Source organism: Thermobia domestica, chromosome 14 (genome assembly GCF_964235325.1).
Source record: "Thermobia domestica chromosome 14, izTheDome1.hap1.1, whole genome shotgun sequence".
Lineage (NCBI taxonomy): Eukaryota > Metazoa > Arthropoda > Insecta > Zygentoma > Lepismatidae > Thermobia > Thermobia domestica.
This window is the reverse complement of record NC_137467.1, coordinates 4,109,505-4,125,825: the sequence shown is the minus strand read 5'-3', so window position 1 is coordinate 4,125,825 and position 16,321 is coordinate 4,109,505. Positions and strand designations below refer to the sequence as shown.

The window sequence follows — 16,321 nt, the reverse complement described above, 5'->3', positions numbered from 1 at the left end:
GAGACACAAACCCTGAAGAACTATTTGATGGATCACCACCATTTTTGGCCAGGATGTACGCAATTAAAAGTCAGAAACCTAGTTCTTTGATGGAACTGAAATTAAAACCAAAAGTAGTAGAAATAAAATATTTCCGGTTTTAACATCGAACACTATAGAACAACACCGAGAGTATATAGTGAGGAGTGGTTTTCTGCAATCAGTTAAGTGTCTTCATCCTTAACAGTCTCCTGAAACCACTACCACTTTTTTGTTTCAAATATTGATTTAAATATAACAAGAACGATAAGGAATACGGAGAAGGTGTTCTTTAAAATCAATTTAGCGTTCTAGAGCGGTATTCTGAAGTCAAGAGTGCATTCAGTGTCCATTCTTATCTTTTTACAAAAACTGGAAATGAATGAAATCAACTATAGTTCCGTTTTCTATATTGTAATATCCCTTACATGGTGCTATTTGTAAACATTAACATCTGTTCATATTTACAAACAATACCACGTGTTCATATTTACAAACAATATTTACAAACAATACCATTTACTACAAGTCACAATGAGATATATGTGACAGATAATCAGAGACACCACTCATCAAGTGATGGAGGAGGAGCACCAGCGCCACCGCTACACAGAAGTAGCTATAAAATTCAGAGGATCATCGCTACGGACATCAGTCATTCCTTGGCTTGCAGTGGAGCTCTGGGAGAACCTTAACCTAACTCAAGCCTTCAAGCTTGCAGCGGAGTTCTAAGGCTTTCTTTCTCACCTACCATTCTGTTTGGAACTCTAACCTCTCCCATATTTTGCAGAAGAGTTTTTCTGCGATTGCTTACCACAGGACCACTGAGCCTGCAGTGGACTTTGTGGTTCTCCTTTTCCCACTTAGTTTACAGGAACTCTGCAGGATCCTAACCTCTCTTCGCTTGCAGCGGAGCACTGAGAATCCTACTCCACTTCACATAGTTTGCAGCAGAGCTTTGTTTGGAATCCTTCAATTGGCCATCTGGTCTTGGGACACCTATACTTAACCTAATCATTCTACTTTAGTGCAGTTGTTGAATACTGTGTTGTTCCTTGAAGTTTCGTAATAGAAATCAACACTGGGAAAAAACGAATCCCGTGTATCAATGCTCTACATTCTACAACAACAAAAGAAGTTTACAAAATTTATTGAAAAAAAATATATTTGTATCATGTGATACAAAACAATTTCTACGTGACACAACTAGTTCATTAGCTGACATCGGAGCTAACAAGGGAAGAGAGGGAGATTATGTATCGAAGTGGAAAATGGCTCACATACCAATCGAAAGCACTAATGACGCCTATTACGAAACTGCAATAAAAATTTTCCGAGTGCATATACTGTGCGAGTTAGATGAATATACAGGGTGTCCAGAAAGTCCGTTTCGACCCCTAGAAATCGCAAACGGTAAGACAGATGCCAAAACAGGAAAACACGTGTTTGATCATTTTAAAAGTACAACGTATCAAAACAAAAATTGTCGTCCCAGGGTCCAAGGCGGGATCCAACTCAAAAATTGCAAATGGTGACGGTATCAAGTAGTATATCGTTGGAAAGCTGTTGGGAAATGAACGACCACGAAAAAAGTCTCAATTCTCTAAAATTACCATGTGCAAAATGGCGGCCGGTAAAAATGTTAGCAAAAACGTCATCGTAAAGTCTATGCCACCCTCATAAATTTGGAATGGTGAGACAGATGTCAAAACAGGAAAACACGTGAGCCATCATTTCGAAAGTAAAATGATTGAAAGTAAAAATATTTGTCCCAGGATCCCCTGCAGGGTCCCAGACGGGATCATACTCAAAATTATCAAATTTCAAGGGGGGAGGGGTTAAATAGAATATTGTTTGAAAGCTGTTGTTAAACATCTACAGGTGAATGGAAGTAGTCAATCATTGTGTATGTAAAATGAACTACGATTTAGCACTTTTGTCAAGCACAAACATCTAGAAAATCAGTTTCAGACTATATTCAAACCATTTCCGATACGATATTTGGTGAAAATGGTAAAATTTACAATTAAACATGCATATGAATCGCACCGTACATGCATTCGGACCAATAATATTACAGTTTCTTAATGAGCATAATTAGTGCTTTCGGTTGGTGTACAAGCCATCTTCCACTTCGATATATAATCTCCCTCTCTTCCCTTGTAAGAGGCTTTGTAAGGAGAATACTGCATTCCTGGCGTCAATTATCGGGTAGTTTTTTTTTTTTTTTTGTACTGCATCCTTCAATTTGTTCTTCCAACTAAGGAACAAGCTACTTTAAAAAAAATCCTACTTTTAAAAAGTTCCTTGTGCTACAGACTTCGTTATGCTTCTATCGAAAGAAATCGTTGTTACGAATTGCTACGCTCTCAAATGTTCTTGATGAGCTTTTCAAATGTAATATTTCCAAAAGTTGGTTTAACAAGTTACCTTTATCATTTTTTTAATCATTTTTCTATCAAATTTGTTAGCTAACAAGTGATCAGACGTTCAAGGTTAATTCAGGTTGAGAGGCAATAAGGAAAGACAGCCTTGAACTACCATCAATGCAAATAGAAAAAGAAATAAAATATTATTCTAACAAGTGATAGCCATGAACTGTTACCTACAAACTTGATATATTATAACGAATAACAAACTTTATTACGTTTTTGAATCTGAATGTTCAATAGAAAGTATGGATCTATTGCACTAACTTTTTCTCTCAACTGTGATTTGTTATTAGATTTGCTCATTCTTACAGCTGCAGTTTGGAATATCTCTTAACCACAATCTAGGATTAAGGATTTATTATTATTATTATTATTATTATTATTATTATTATTATTATTATTATTATTATTATTATTATTATTATTATTATTATTATTATTATTAGAGCAACTCACATTATGCTTTATTCTTAATTTCAATCATTGTTTTACATTAATCGTGTAGCCCTATAATGTTGAATATTTACTATACATTAAATATTCCAAATATATTGATCTGTTTATTATTATCTTATACAACCAGTTTCTTTCATATTTAATGGACTTTCTAGTTAATGCACTGTAAAGAGATATACTTTACTTGAGTCAGTTTTTTCTATCATTTGTGCGCGCCTTAAAGGTGCATATATATACAGAAAGGAAAAGTAAAAGATGCCACTAAAACGTACAGAAAGTTCAAGAGGTATACATAACAATATAGTGTGGAGTTCTTGTGTACTATTCATTGTTGGCAGAATGTTTTCTTCATCTTTTCCTTTTTCCTTTTCTCCACATCAAAGGATTACACCGAAAAGGTTACAGAAATAAAAATAAACTTTTCATTGTTGCATTGTTATGTTTTCAATGACATAAGGTGCATTGTAAATATTGGTTTTAAAAAAAAATATAAATACAGTATGTTAAACTTGCAGCTAAAGAGAATTTTTCAAGAATTATGCTATATATTTTAAATTATGCTTTATTCTTTATTTTCTAAAATTATGCTTTTAAAATTAGTTTCTTCTGAACCCTCAGACAGCCACAACCATGTTCAAGGTACCAACCATATGTGTAAAATGCTATTATGCTTTTTATGCTTTTGGGCTGCCCTAATTATTATTATGTTTTTACGTCCTACAGATTCGAAGATCTGCAACACATCGAAAAAAAAAGTTTCAACTATCAGGCTTTTCCTTTTAGGCAAAGTCCCATCTTACCTATAGTAAACGGCGTCCCATAAAGAAGACAGGTTGCACCATCTTGTTTAAACCACAATTTCACATGATGAGGTACGGACATTGCGCTGTTTTCAGTGTATTCAAATGGGTTCTCAAGATGACCTGTGACCTTGATCTGACCGTGACCTCTGATCTTGACACTTGATTGACGCATATTTAGTCGGCTTGAGACATAGAATCATACCATACAGCTTTATCTTTGTTATCACTTCGATTTAAGTTTAAATGCTCTTAATGAAATCAAATAAAGTGCAAACGGTAGCGGAAGGATTAAATTTTTAGTTGGCAACACTGTTAGATAAGCGGCAACTCTGAACACGTTGAGAGAGGGAGAGAGAGGGCAAGGGTCAGTTCCTTACCAAATTCCATCCATTGTTGTTTTCATTGTTGTTTCAATGTTGACTGTTAAAAGTAAAATGTAAGCTGTATTGGTGTGTGTGTCTTTTAAAAAAATAAATAAATGAAAAACTCCTCTGAGAAGACTATTTTTTTTTACCGTATCGAAGATGGCGTCGGTGAAAGAGAAAGCACAATGTGTTCTGTGGTACGCAGAGCTAAAATCACCAATTCTGGTGTGTCGAAAGTTCACCAAAGAGTTCAAAAAGCCGGCACCGACTGAGAGTGCAATCCGAAAGTGGCATGCTAAGTTCTTGGAGACAGGAAGCGTCCTGGACCGTCCTCGAAGTGGCATTTCGGATCAAACACGGCGGAACGCTGTGAGTGGATTCCAGCGCCGCCTACGCGAAGGTGTGGACGTAAATGGTGCCCAGTTGGAGGTGTGGCGGTGAATGAACTGAGCTGGTGCAGATTACAGGTAAAAATTTAATCCTTCCGCTACCGTTTGCACTTTATTTGATTTCAATATGAGCATTTTTATGTAAATTATAAGCGAATTAAATCCGTCCAGACTTTATGAAAACCCTGTATATATATATATATATATATATATATATATATATATATATATATATATATATATATATATATATATATAAATTTTCACTTCACCATTGTGTATTTTTGCAGCATGTAATCGATATAGATTACAATAATTGGTGGTTAAATTACACCTAAAAAGCTTCCTATGATCAGTAGTTTTATGGAATAAGATTTTTCTACGTATATTCACAGTTCCATTGAAATTTGCTTTTCACTTTGTACACAATTCATTCCTTATATTATATTTGCTTTTATTGGAAAGTACTCAGAATTCTAGAGGTTGTGAGTATAAATTTAAGTAGAACTTCAAGTGCTTTTAATTTTGCTAAATAAAAGTGGAATTTCTCTGGAAATAATTTTATAACTTTTATGTTTGTTTTAGTTTTATTTACATTTTCTGTTGAACAGAAATCAAGCCAACCTGTTGTTTCTCTTGTGGCTATTGAGATGTACTATTGACACAAAAGAACATTACATATTTACATTTGTGAATTTTATTATTGATTCAGGAAAGTTCTTTCGTATAAAGGAATAATAGCTTTGGGTATACAGGTTAGAATATTTTTTCCTTTAGTTTATGTAACTTGTAATGCTGTTGGTTAAAAAGTATTTTTCAATTATGGTATATTTATGTTTCTAATATTATGTTTGAACGGAAGATATTCATTGTGTACCCTACATCGCCTATAGCCTTTCCTCCTGGTTTACTAGCTAGTACACATTCCTTTGATGCGCAAGGTCTCGGGTTCGATTCCCAGTACGAGAGTCTAGAAATGGTAACGGGTTTAGGTCACGGATGCTAAATGACATGCACACTACATCTCAAAATCGATTGTAGAAGAAAGGAGACACGTGTACCATTGGTCACACGTGTGACTGGTGAGAAACGCGAACACTTATATCAAAAGGACCATGAAAATAACTACATATTATTAATAAACTAGTTGAAATGCCCATCCTTCGCAGTGTAAAAGTATTTTAATTCTATTTGTCCCGTAGAACATGCATTTCCATGAATGCTATGAGAATGGCGTTACCCCTTCCTGCTCCTGTGCCGATGTTGCTGGTCTTGAATTTAAAATGGCATCGAGTGTGTCAATATTCATCTCAGCGACCCCAAAAGCTGTAGATTGGACAGTCGGTTCGGTTGTTTTTGATTATTTTTACATGTCCCTCCAACCACCTTTAGGAATGATAGGGGTCTCTTACCCCAATGTACAGCACCAGGAGTGTCAGTATTTATTTTAGCGAGCCCGAAAACTATGGATTCGACACTAATATTGTCGCTTTTGATTATTTTTGTCATTTCTTTCCCCTCTACGGATGCTAGGGTCACCTTACCCTCTTTGTTTCCAGATTGTAAGTCTATCAAGCTTGGGAAATTGCTTTAAATGTTCTAGAGTTATGATCAAAAATGCACGTACATAGATATACACTTTTATGATATAATATGCACCCTTGCCCCTTTTAAAACAAAAATTCTCAAAATTTCTCCGACATGTGTTCATTTACTTTTAATGAGTTTGTATACCAAGTTTCATGCTCTTTCGCTTGTGGAGTTCGTGAGATACTCAATTATTCGCATAAATTGAAACTAGAAATAAATTTAAAAATTCATGAAATATGCAGGCAACTATGCTGTTAATTGTGCTAAAATTTACATTTAATATACACTAACAATACAATGAAAGAGAACAATTTCACATATTCAGCGAAGTTATGACAGAAGTTTTGTAGGTGAAATCTAATACGGAAAGTGTACTTTACATTTCAGGGTCTTCTCTTCAGAATTTATTATTATGCTATTTACAGTTTATATATATCCTAATTTTTTTAAAAGCTTTCACATATTATGAGATTAAAACAGTGATATGAGGACACAATTTCTAATTTTTCTTCACAATTGTATTTTAGAGTGTATTTACTTTACACGATATAATACAAGCCTCATTTTTCTACATGTTTCCACTGTACAAAAAAATAAGTTTTCGTTTTCGAGGATTTACTTCTTCTCTTAAATACTCTTACAATGTATCACGAGATGCTTCTCTACATTTTCTAATGTCAGTTTGTGACATTTGTAGCCATAACCCCTCCCCTGTCAACATCAACTCATATTATCGGACAATATTTATAGACAGGACCAAGATTAGTAACCATATTCTCTGACAAATTGGAATCTAATCTTTGAATGTGTAGTCGGAGTTTCAGGTAAGAACATGAGTCAATTTCTTTTCTTCAGAGCACCTGAATTCACTAGGAACTGGCTGAAGGTCGTCCTGAACTTTATCAACTAGAATTAAACATTCACTGAGCAGCATTCCTCGCGTCTCTTGTTTCTGAATGGATGCCGACACGATATTACAATGAGTCTTTATCATTATCAGGTTTCTCTTAACGTCTTGGTAATTGTAAGCGTATTTGCTCTGCTGATCGTTTGCCAGGGGCACCGGAACCGGGGGGGTATACTCGTTTTGCCCCCTCACTTTCAGACTGTAAAAACATCACACAACAGTGATTATATGAACTAAATTTTGCTTTCTATGGTAATGTGAAAAAATTCTCTAATCCAGATTCATCTTTCTCTTGGAGACATGGGACCGAGCGCTTTTTCTGACCCCATATTAGACAGAAATATTTAGGGAAAAGAATTGAAAATTCTTATTTCTATTGGTCTACATTTTTAAAACACTGTAAATTCTTTACAAATTGTTGTTTAAGTAATCGTAAGTCTGCAATGTGAAACGAGTCGTTGAGGTAGATTAAAAAGTTTAAAAAATATAACAGTTTAAATAAGTAACAGGACATTTAAATACATTTTCTATAAGGTGAAATTAATGTTCTTACAAACAATATGCAGAGTGCAGTAAGTTTTATAGTGAGGAGTAAAAATGTATCAGGTGGGATTAATAATTCAGGGCACATGAAAACTGCGAAGTCCATTGTCGTTCCGTTCGTTTAAGATATGAGCGCAGAAACAGAACACCTATTTCAGCTCTACTTTCCGACCAAGTTCGTAAACAACAAGAATAAGGAAGACAGTCGCTGCTTGTAATAATTAGTAGTCTTAGATATTTAGCTCACAGTGGTCAAGCAATCAGTGGACTTTTGCATAGTACGGGTAATTTGATGTCGCTCGTGGATGAAAGCAAAATGGATGTGCCTGTTCTCAGTCAATGGATTAATCGACAGGATAACTGACTTAGTGCTGATTGAAATAATGAAATTTTGAAGATTATGGCACATGCAATACAGACAGACTTGGTAGCAGAAGTTAAAGAGTCGCAATTTTATGCAATCATACCCGACTCCACGATTGATATTTCAAAGAAAGATCAGTTGTCTCTATGTGCACTGTGTTGACTCTGACTCATCAAACCCAAAAAAAATATTTATGGGAATGATTACCCCACATGACACAAAATCGGAAACATTGGAATTCGCCTATTCTAACGAGGCTTAACCTAAATGCAAAAAATATCCGCGGCCAGTGTTAAGATGGTGCAGCTAATATGTCAGGACGAGTGAATGGTGTGCAGAAGATAATTTTGACAACATCCGAAAGCTGTATACATTCATTGCAGTAATCATGCATTAGATCTTCCATTTCAGCAAGTAGCACGAAAATGCTAATCTTTGTGTGACGTACCAGCCATAGTGAAAGACGTTTGTGTCTAACCTGGATTCTGCAAAACGAGAGACAACAAATGCTAACATTGTTCTTGAATCCTGTAAAACTAACAACGAAAGTCATCCTAAACATTTGCTGCCTCTTTGCCCTACTCGCTGCTGTGTTAGATGAAAATCTCTAATCAGATTTCAATCTACTACAAACGAATACAAATCACGTTGAAAAAAGTCATCAGTAATACAAGTGGTCCAGATGATGGTCAAAAAGTAATACTAAAAGGGTATTTGGAAAGCATGAACAAATTGAGAATGATATTTTTTTTCTGATAGTCAGTATATGTGCTTTTGTACCTTGCGAACAATTTTCAAAATTGCTTCAAAATTCTGAAGCTTCTGCTTCTAGAGCTAATAAAGCAACAGCGATTCTAGAGAATACTATGAGAAACCTACGAACGAACAGTGGATTTGAAAACATCTATAAGGAAGCAAAGGAAAATGCAGACAGACTACACTTAAAATTGCCCACTTCATCAAGATGAAAGAGAACACCAATTAGGTTGGAGCAGACTGATAATCCTTCTATAGCAGCTACCCTAGAACCTGTATCAGTTCTTCGAAAAAGTACATCGAAATCATTGACTATTTGTTGAATGAAGTACAGCGTCGTTTCAATCATCCAGGCCTCAAACAACTCATATAAGTCGAGAAGATGCTTTGTGAAGATGCTGTATGTTGTGAGCATCTCTCAAGAGATTATTTGAGGCAGGAATTGGGAGTTCATGCGTCGGATTTTAACCGGGATAGATTATGCGCTCAGCTCTCGCTGCTTCCACCTACTTCGATGACGACCACCAGCATATTAAAAATTATTGGTCCTGAAACCCGAACTCTTCGAAGCCTTCTTGACCAAATTGTTCGTCTAGAGCAGCGTTTCCCAACCGGTGTGCCGCGGCACACTGGTGTGCCGTGAATGGGCCGCTGGTGTGCCGCGAGGAATCGAAACAATTATTAATTTTATAGCAATCAAATTGCAAAAGGTAGGGAAAAATGCGTATTTGTATTTCACATTACTATGAACCTCTACTGTGAATCTACAATTTTAAGTTTCATACCGGGTTACTGTTCTGTACATTTCTAATGTTGAAAAAAATGGTTACCATTGTTATGACCATTATTGCTTCTTTATTGTTGCAGACTATTTCCTAACTTAAAAAATTAAAATAATATTCAATCCTTTCGACAAAGTACCTACATTTGTGTTTTAAAAGTAAATGAAATTTGTTTGTTCGTTCGTTATTTAGTGATCTCCCTTCTTAGTAAAAGGTTGGATACAGTTTTTAAAAAGAAAGCGTATTTTTAAAAACTTGAGTCTAATATTTCATTGCAATTGTTTTCTATTTTTAAATTAGAATGAAAAATAAGCATATTGATTTACCACGGGGAAAAACCAGTGTTCGAGCTTTCTTCTCTGTGAGAAGGAGATCAATAATCACAGAAAAAATACCACTGTGTTTAATATTTACAAATAATAGGGTCTATCTATAAGTGTGCCGCGAGAATCCAAGTAACATCCGTAGTGTGCCGCAAGTTGAAAAAGGTTGGGAAACGCTGGTCTAGAGACTCTCGTTCTCACTTTGCCAGCTTCTTCAGCATCTTGCAAAAGATCATTCAGCTCTTTGCGTCGTCTAAAGATATATTTGAGGACTAATAAAGCTATATTACAAAATAGCACCTAAAATTCAATATAAATTTGAATTATTCCTTATTAATTGTGTAGCATTTTATTAGTGTGAAGTAAAGTGAATATAATGACATTAGGAGGAGAGGTGAATGTAATAACAAACTGAATATACTGAAGTAAGTGTAGTAAAAAAATACAGGTAACTCTGAATAATTAGTGTAATTGAATTTTCTATATAAATTTCATGAAGTCTTTAGTGAAAATTCCATTTTTCCATTTCTGGCACGTAAGTAGAAAGAAATATATTTTCTTATTTTTTACTTGATTATGTAGCCTGTTTCATAATGTTCAAGTTACTTTTTACTACAAAGTACTAAAACGTTTGTAGTTCTAAATAGGAATTTCTAATATTACAGTGTACTGCAACAACAGAACTGCATTTAAAAAAAATAATTTTAATTTCCTCGTTTCCAAGTGATTTAAGTAGCTTTAAGATTTTTTAATAGTGACCGCGTGGTCATTTCCAATAGTTAAAAATATGTACCGGTATATAAAATAGTAAAAATTGTACTTACAAACATTCTAAGCAGTACAATTTTTACAATTTTATGTTTTTAATTGTGATTTCAGTGCTTGAAAATTTCTGCATCAGACCAAATCCAGCACAAAACTGACACTATATTAATTAATCTAAAGATGTATTTTCTAAACCAAGACGCTTCTCATAAATGGAAATTTCACTCCCACGAAATTATTATTATTATTATTATTATTATTATTATTATTATTATTATTATTATTATTATTATTATTATTATTATTGTAGTTATTGTTATTCAACTAAATCAAATTATTGTTACATGACGAACATATATTCGTATTATCTTATCTATGTTACATTCCCGTGTCTATTTTCAAGACAGCAGTTTGCCCCTCCAGCTACAAAATACTTCCGACGCCACTGTTGGTTGCTAACAATATTAATCCTTTACAAACTAGGCATTCCTCCATCCTCTCACACAAAAACCATTCTCTTGCATAGACATTTAAATGCATTGAAAATACAATCTGAAATTGTATTTATTGCATGCTATAAACGTATATCTGAAATAAAAAAACTTACAGAATATGCTGAATATGCTCTCTTAAGCATTGATATTTGCTTTAACGTTTGAAATATGCATTTACACCCTCCATTCCAAAAGAAACCGAACGTTTTAAAAAAACAAAAAAGCAATGTACATTTTGGAACAAATCATTTTTATTAATCAATGTATTCCCCTTCTGCATCGATACACATATTTGCACGCTCCAACAAGTTGTCAAACGACTTCTCCATGTCCTTTATTGGAATGGTCTTTAGAACGGCGGTCGTCGCCTTCTCAATGGCATCAATCGATGCGTGCCACTTTCCTTTCATCGCCAAATGCAGTTTCGGGAACAGATAGAAATCGCACGGAGCGAGATCTGGTGAATAGGGCGGATGATGCAACCGAATAATGTGATTTTTGACCAAAAATTCAGTTACAAGTCGCGAACGATTTGATGGTGCATTATCGTCCAAAAGAGTCCAACTGCCGATTTCGCGATATTCGGGCCGAATAAGACGAATTCTTGCCAGTAAACGCTTTATGACGCCCAAGTAAAACTCTCCAGCGACTGTCTGGCCGGGCTGAACAAATTCTTTGTGGATAATTCCTTTTGAATCGTAAAGCAAATCAGCATCATCTTAACCTTTGACTTCACCAAGCGACTTTTTTTTGGGTGTTCCTTCATCCCGCGCTCTCCATTCAGCACTTTGCCGCTTTGTTTCGGGCTCATATTCAAAACACCACGTCTCGTCACCAGTTACAATCGATTTCAAGAAGTTTCGATCCTGCCGAGCACTTTTAACGATGTCTTTCCAATGCGCAATTCGATCAACTTTTTGGTCTTCGGTGAGTTTGTGTGGTACAAACCGCGAATTAACCTTTTTAAGGCCCAAAACTTCGGTCAAAATACGGTATGCGGTTGTTTGAGGAATGCCTAATTCCATTTCAATAACTTTCACCGACGATTTTTTGTTATGTTTGATGAATTCACGCACTTTTTCGATGTTTTCTTCCGATAATCCGGTTCTGGGACGGCCTGATCTTTCGCCATCATCCAGCGTCTCTCTACCCGATTTGAATCGCCTGAACCACTCGTAAACTTGCGTACGGGATAGACACTCATCACCATATGCATTTTGTAGCATTTGGTGCGTTTCACTAAAAGTTTTACCCAATTTAACACAAAACTCAATTGCAGCTCGTTGTTTGAAACTCATTTTCCGACCGATGTACACAACACACTGACAGTTGAAACGCAATAACTTTGTTGCCGTGCATCCAAATGTCATGACATTTATACCAGTTGTCAATGAGGGACTACGCCATCTACCGGTAAAATATTACAACAGATGGCACTAGTGGTACTATTTGTTTTCAAAAGTTCGGTTTCTTTTGGAATGGAGGGTGTATATGCACTATGAAACTTCACATTCGAGCTGTATTGTTGTTGGTAGAAACTTGTACCAAGTTTAACAGAGATGTATATAAACAAACGAAATATGCATTTGCATAAAAGTCCGATGTCTAATTATAACTCCCAACTCTCACTTCGGACATAAATTTAAATCAAACTAACATGATAAGAACCAAGTTCGAGTTAGGTAATACTGTATCCATATCCAAAACTTATTAAATCAGTTCACTTTTTTTCCAGTCATTCGATGACCAGAAAGATCAGCTTCATTTTAATAGCTCAATTTTGTAAAGAGTGGTTCTTTTGTATCTTTTCCTTCTTTCTTCCATAACATAGGTCTTAACTTTACACATTACAACCCACGGTGTAATAGGAATGTAGACAGTGATTCCAAGAACATGTGGTGAAATTAGGGAAGTTCCCAAATTAGAGATGTGACCTACTTAATACATTCTACTCTACTACTTTGGCGAATCTATTTTTCTTTCTTTATATAACTTTAGGAGCTCGTTTTTTCCTTAGCAACAGCGTGGCTTTTCAGTAGTAATTGTCAAGAAACATAAACAAACTTAAATATAAACCCTAAATCAGATTAGCTGTGAGATTTACCTTGTACTCATTCCATTTTAAATTTACTTCAACTAAGTCAGTCCTTGCACATTTCCTCTTCATCATTAAAACTTGGTGGGTTATTGTTTATTTAAGACAGGAATCAAGTAATTGAGAACACGTTATGCAAACTTCCACGTTTTACTTCTAAAATGAGTTTACCCAATTAAATGTAAACTCAACTATCACATTTCCTGTTACATTTTATTTCTAATTAGAACAACTACTTTTAATGACATACTGGCCAATTTCTGATCGTGGTGCTCATCTTGTTTTTTTTTTTTTTTTTCTCCAAGTACGGGAACTTAGATAACGCTAGAAAAAGAATCTCTTACCTTGTCAGCCTTGCTTGTTGTGCTTTTTGAATTGTGGTTATCTGCTGAGCAATCACAGACAACACTTCAATGTCGATTCGGTTGAATTCATCAAAGCAGGCCCAAGACCCAGAACTGAGAATCAAAATAATATAAAACGTGATTTTCAACATATTTAATCAAATAAGGTTATTTATATAAACAAAAGGAAATAAAATCTATATTCATAAACAAAAGAAAACAAAGAAAGTTATTTTCATTAAAAAGTACTAAAAATTATTTTCATAAATGACATAATCAACGTTATTACAGATATTGACCCGATTTCATAAATTCGTTGTAGCTTTATTATCGGACATAAAACCTTGTAAACATAGTGAAAACCGCAGATTTTTTTTGAGGGGGGGAGGGGGGTATTTCATGTTTGCTTCTAATTTCTGCCACGAGAGCGCAGGAGTGAGCATTTATTCAAGATGGCGACAGTGCTATTGTAACTGTTCCGAAAATTCAAAGCGTCTGACTTTGTCATCAGCAATGGCGTATTTACGATTTTGTTTCGGGTTGGGATCACTAACTTTAGTCCTGGAAATTGAAAATTCTGCAAGATATTTCATTTACTTTAACATAGTAAATAAAATTTCGCGTGGGGGGCTTAAGCCCGAAATCTCCCCTTAACTATACCACTGGTCATCAGACATAAGGACTTATTGCGATTGCGATAGCTGTCAGACTTCCAAACGGTAAGTCTTGGAATGTTCAGCTCTCTGCTTGCTCTGTTTAACGACTTCTGTGGGCTTCGTACAAAGCTCGCTTGCATTCGCTGAACAATTCCTTCATTCACTGTAAGCCGACCAAGTGATTTTCTCTTACAGAGGCATCCTGAAGCTGTAAACTGTGCCTATCATCGCTGAATGGACTTGGTAGTTGGTAGATCTTTGTTGAACTTAGTTCAGAAGTGTCGTTGCACTGTTAGGACAGACTGAAATGAATGAAACTCAAGCACAACATAAGATTTATCTGCGCTTGCGGCCATCTTGAATAAATGCTCAGTACTTCGCTCTCGTTGCAGAAATCAGAAGCGAACCTGTAACACAGAAAAGCTTTTTGAGTTTTTCAATAGGTCTGCAAATTTTTGTGACAATTTGTTCAATAATAAAGCCACAGTGAATTTAGGAAATCGGAACAATCATTTATAATAAATGGGGTATGATTACCTTCACGAGCAAATGGAAATAGAACCTATTTTTGTAGAAGAAAGAAAACAAAATGATATTTTTATGTAAATGTATATCCAAGGGCGAATCCAAGGGGGGGGCTAAGGGACTATAGCCCCCCACTTGACGCTTAGGTTTACACTGGATAAAATGATTATGCTTTACACTGAATAAAACGGCAAATTATGGTTTAGTCAATCCCTTGATCATATCCTAGATCCGCCACTGTATCTGGGTAGGTTACTGGTGGAAATGGACTTTTATAAAAGGTGTTCAATAGCGAACGTAACTTTTGAAATGCCCGCCATTTCTGAAGTAGTGGCTGACGAACTTCTACACCCGAAAGCTGGAATGTTAACGGTACTTTACGTAATAATGATGTTCTAACATGGTTCTTTAATGGATGTTGTCAGAGGGGTGGCGTGTATGTCATTATGGGTTGATGACCTGCTTACGTGTATTGAAAAGTTGTTATATTTTTGTTTTTAGTTGTGATGACATGTCTGTATTGTTGGAAAAGGTCATGTGGTCTTTTTTGAGTGTGTATGCGTGTCTCTCTATACTGGTTATTTTTAAAAATAATAATGGAAATTTGAATTGGTTTGATTTGAATTAAATTCATATTTTTATTGGTTCATTTGCTTAGCAAATTCAAAAGAGAAACTTGTTTCGAACAATATGTGAGAGAGAATAAAAGATTACACGAACAATATACATTTAACGGTTCGATTTCTATGAAATCTCATAAAGTGGTAGGAAATTGTTTTATTTGTTAAAAAATAAGATGTGAGAGAGAATAAAAAAGATTACACGAGCAATATGTGGGAGAGAATAAAAGATTACACGAACAATATGTGAGAGAGAATAAAAGATTATACGAACAATATGTGAGAGAGAATAAAAGATTACACGAACAATATGTGAGAGAGAATAAAAGATTACACGAACAATATGTGATAGAATAAAAAAGATATTATACAAATGGATTTAATTTAACCTCTCGTAATAAATTTACTCGAGAAATATATATAACTTGGAAAAATGAAATATTTGAGTCCCACCTGTTAGGCTAAAGGAGATGGTGATTATTTTATTTGTTAAAAATAAGAAGCTCAGAACACTTATAATGTGTGATACGCACTGGGATCGAACCCGGGACCCTTATCATTGGAGCTGAATACTGTATGATGGGAGGGAAATATTTATTCATGCGTGACTTTTTACTCATTCGTAATATGTAAAATATTACTCGTTGGTAATAATCTGAAAGATGTCGTGTATAAAATATGTATACTTTGGCATGATATACTATGCTGGTACATATACAGAGCGTGGTTTCCGTACGTCTTTTGCTGGTGAACTTAAGACATGAACTGAACTTTTCCCGCGCTTTTGGAAACCCGATTGGGTAAGAGTGATGATGTGTGCTTGCAGGGCGTTGCTAAAACTTGAATTTTAATACAAAGGAAGATTGCTGACACGTTTGGTAACCATTACAGAATACCGCCAGACTGATAGAAATAACTTTGGCGCCGCGGTAGGTGAACAAAAGGAAGATTGCAGACGTGGGAGATAAACATCACAAATTGGGACAAACTAATAAAAATAACTTTAATGTTGGGAATGCCGAACACGTGATTACCTTGCGGTTATGAAAATACTTTAAATACAGGTTATAAGAGACAAAATATATAAAGATACA

General features: G+C 35.1%; 1 protein-coding gene across 1 annotated transcript in view; it reads right to left on the bottom strand.

Moving 5' to 3' along the window:
- The window catches only part of LOC145670651 (dynein axonemal heavy chain 1-like), a gene marked incomplete at its 3' end in the record, with an annotated part of 1,762,390 nt that overhangs the window by 1,388,056 nt on the left and 358,013 nt on the right, over nucleotides 1-16,321 (bottom strand). Inside the window, 1 exon segment of the mRNA XM_081739441.1 lies at nucleotides 13,427-13,540. Within this exon segment, the coding sequence (XP_081595567.1) occupies nucleotides 13,427-13,540 (114 nt within the window).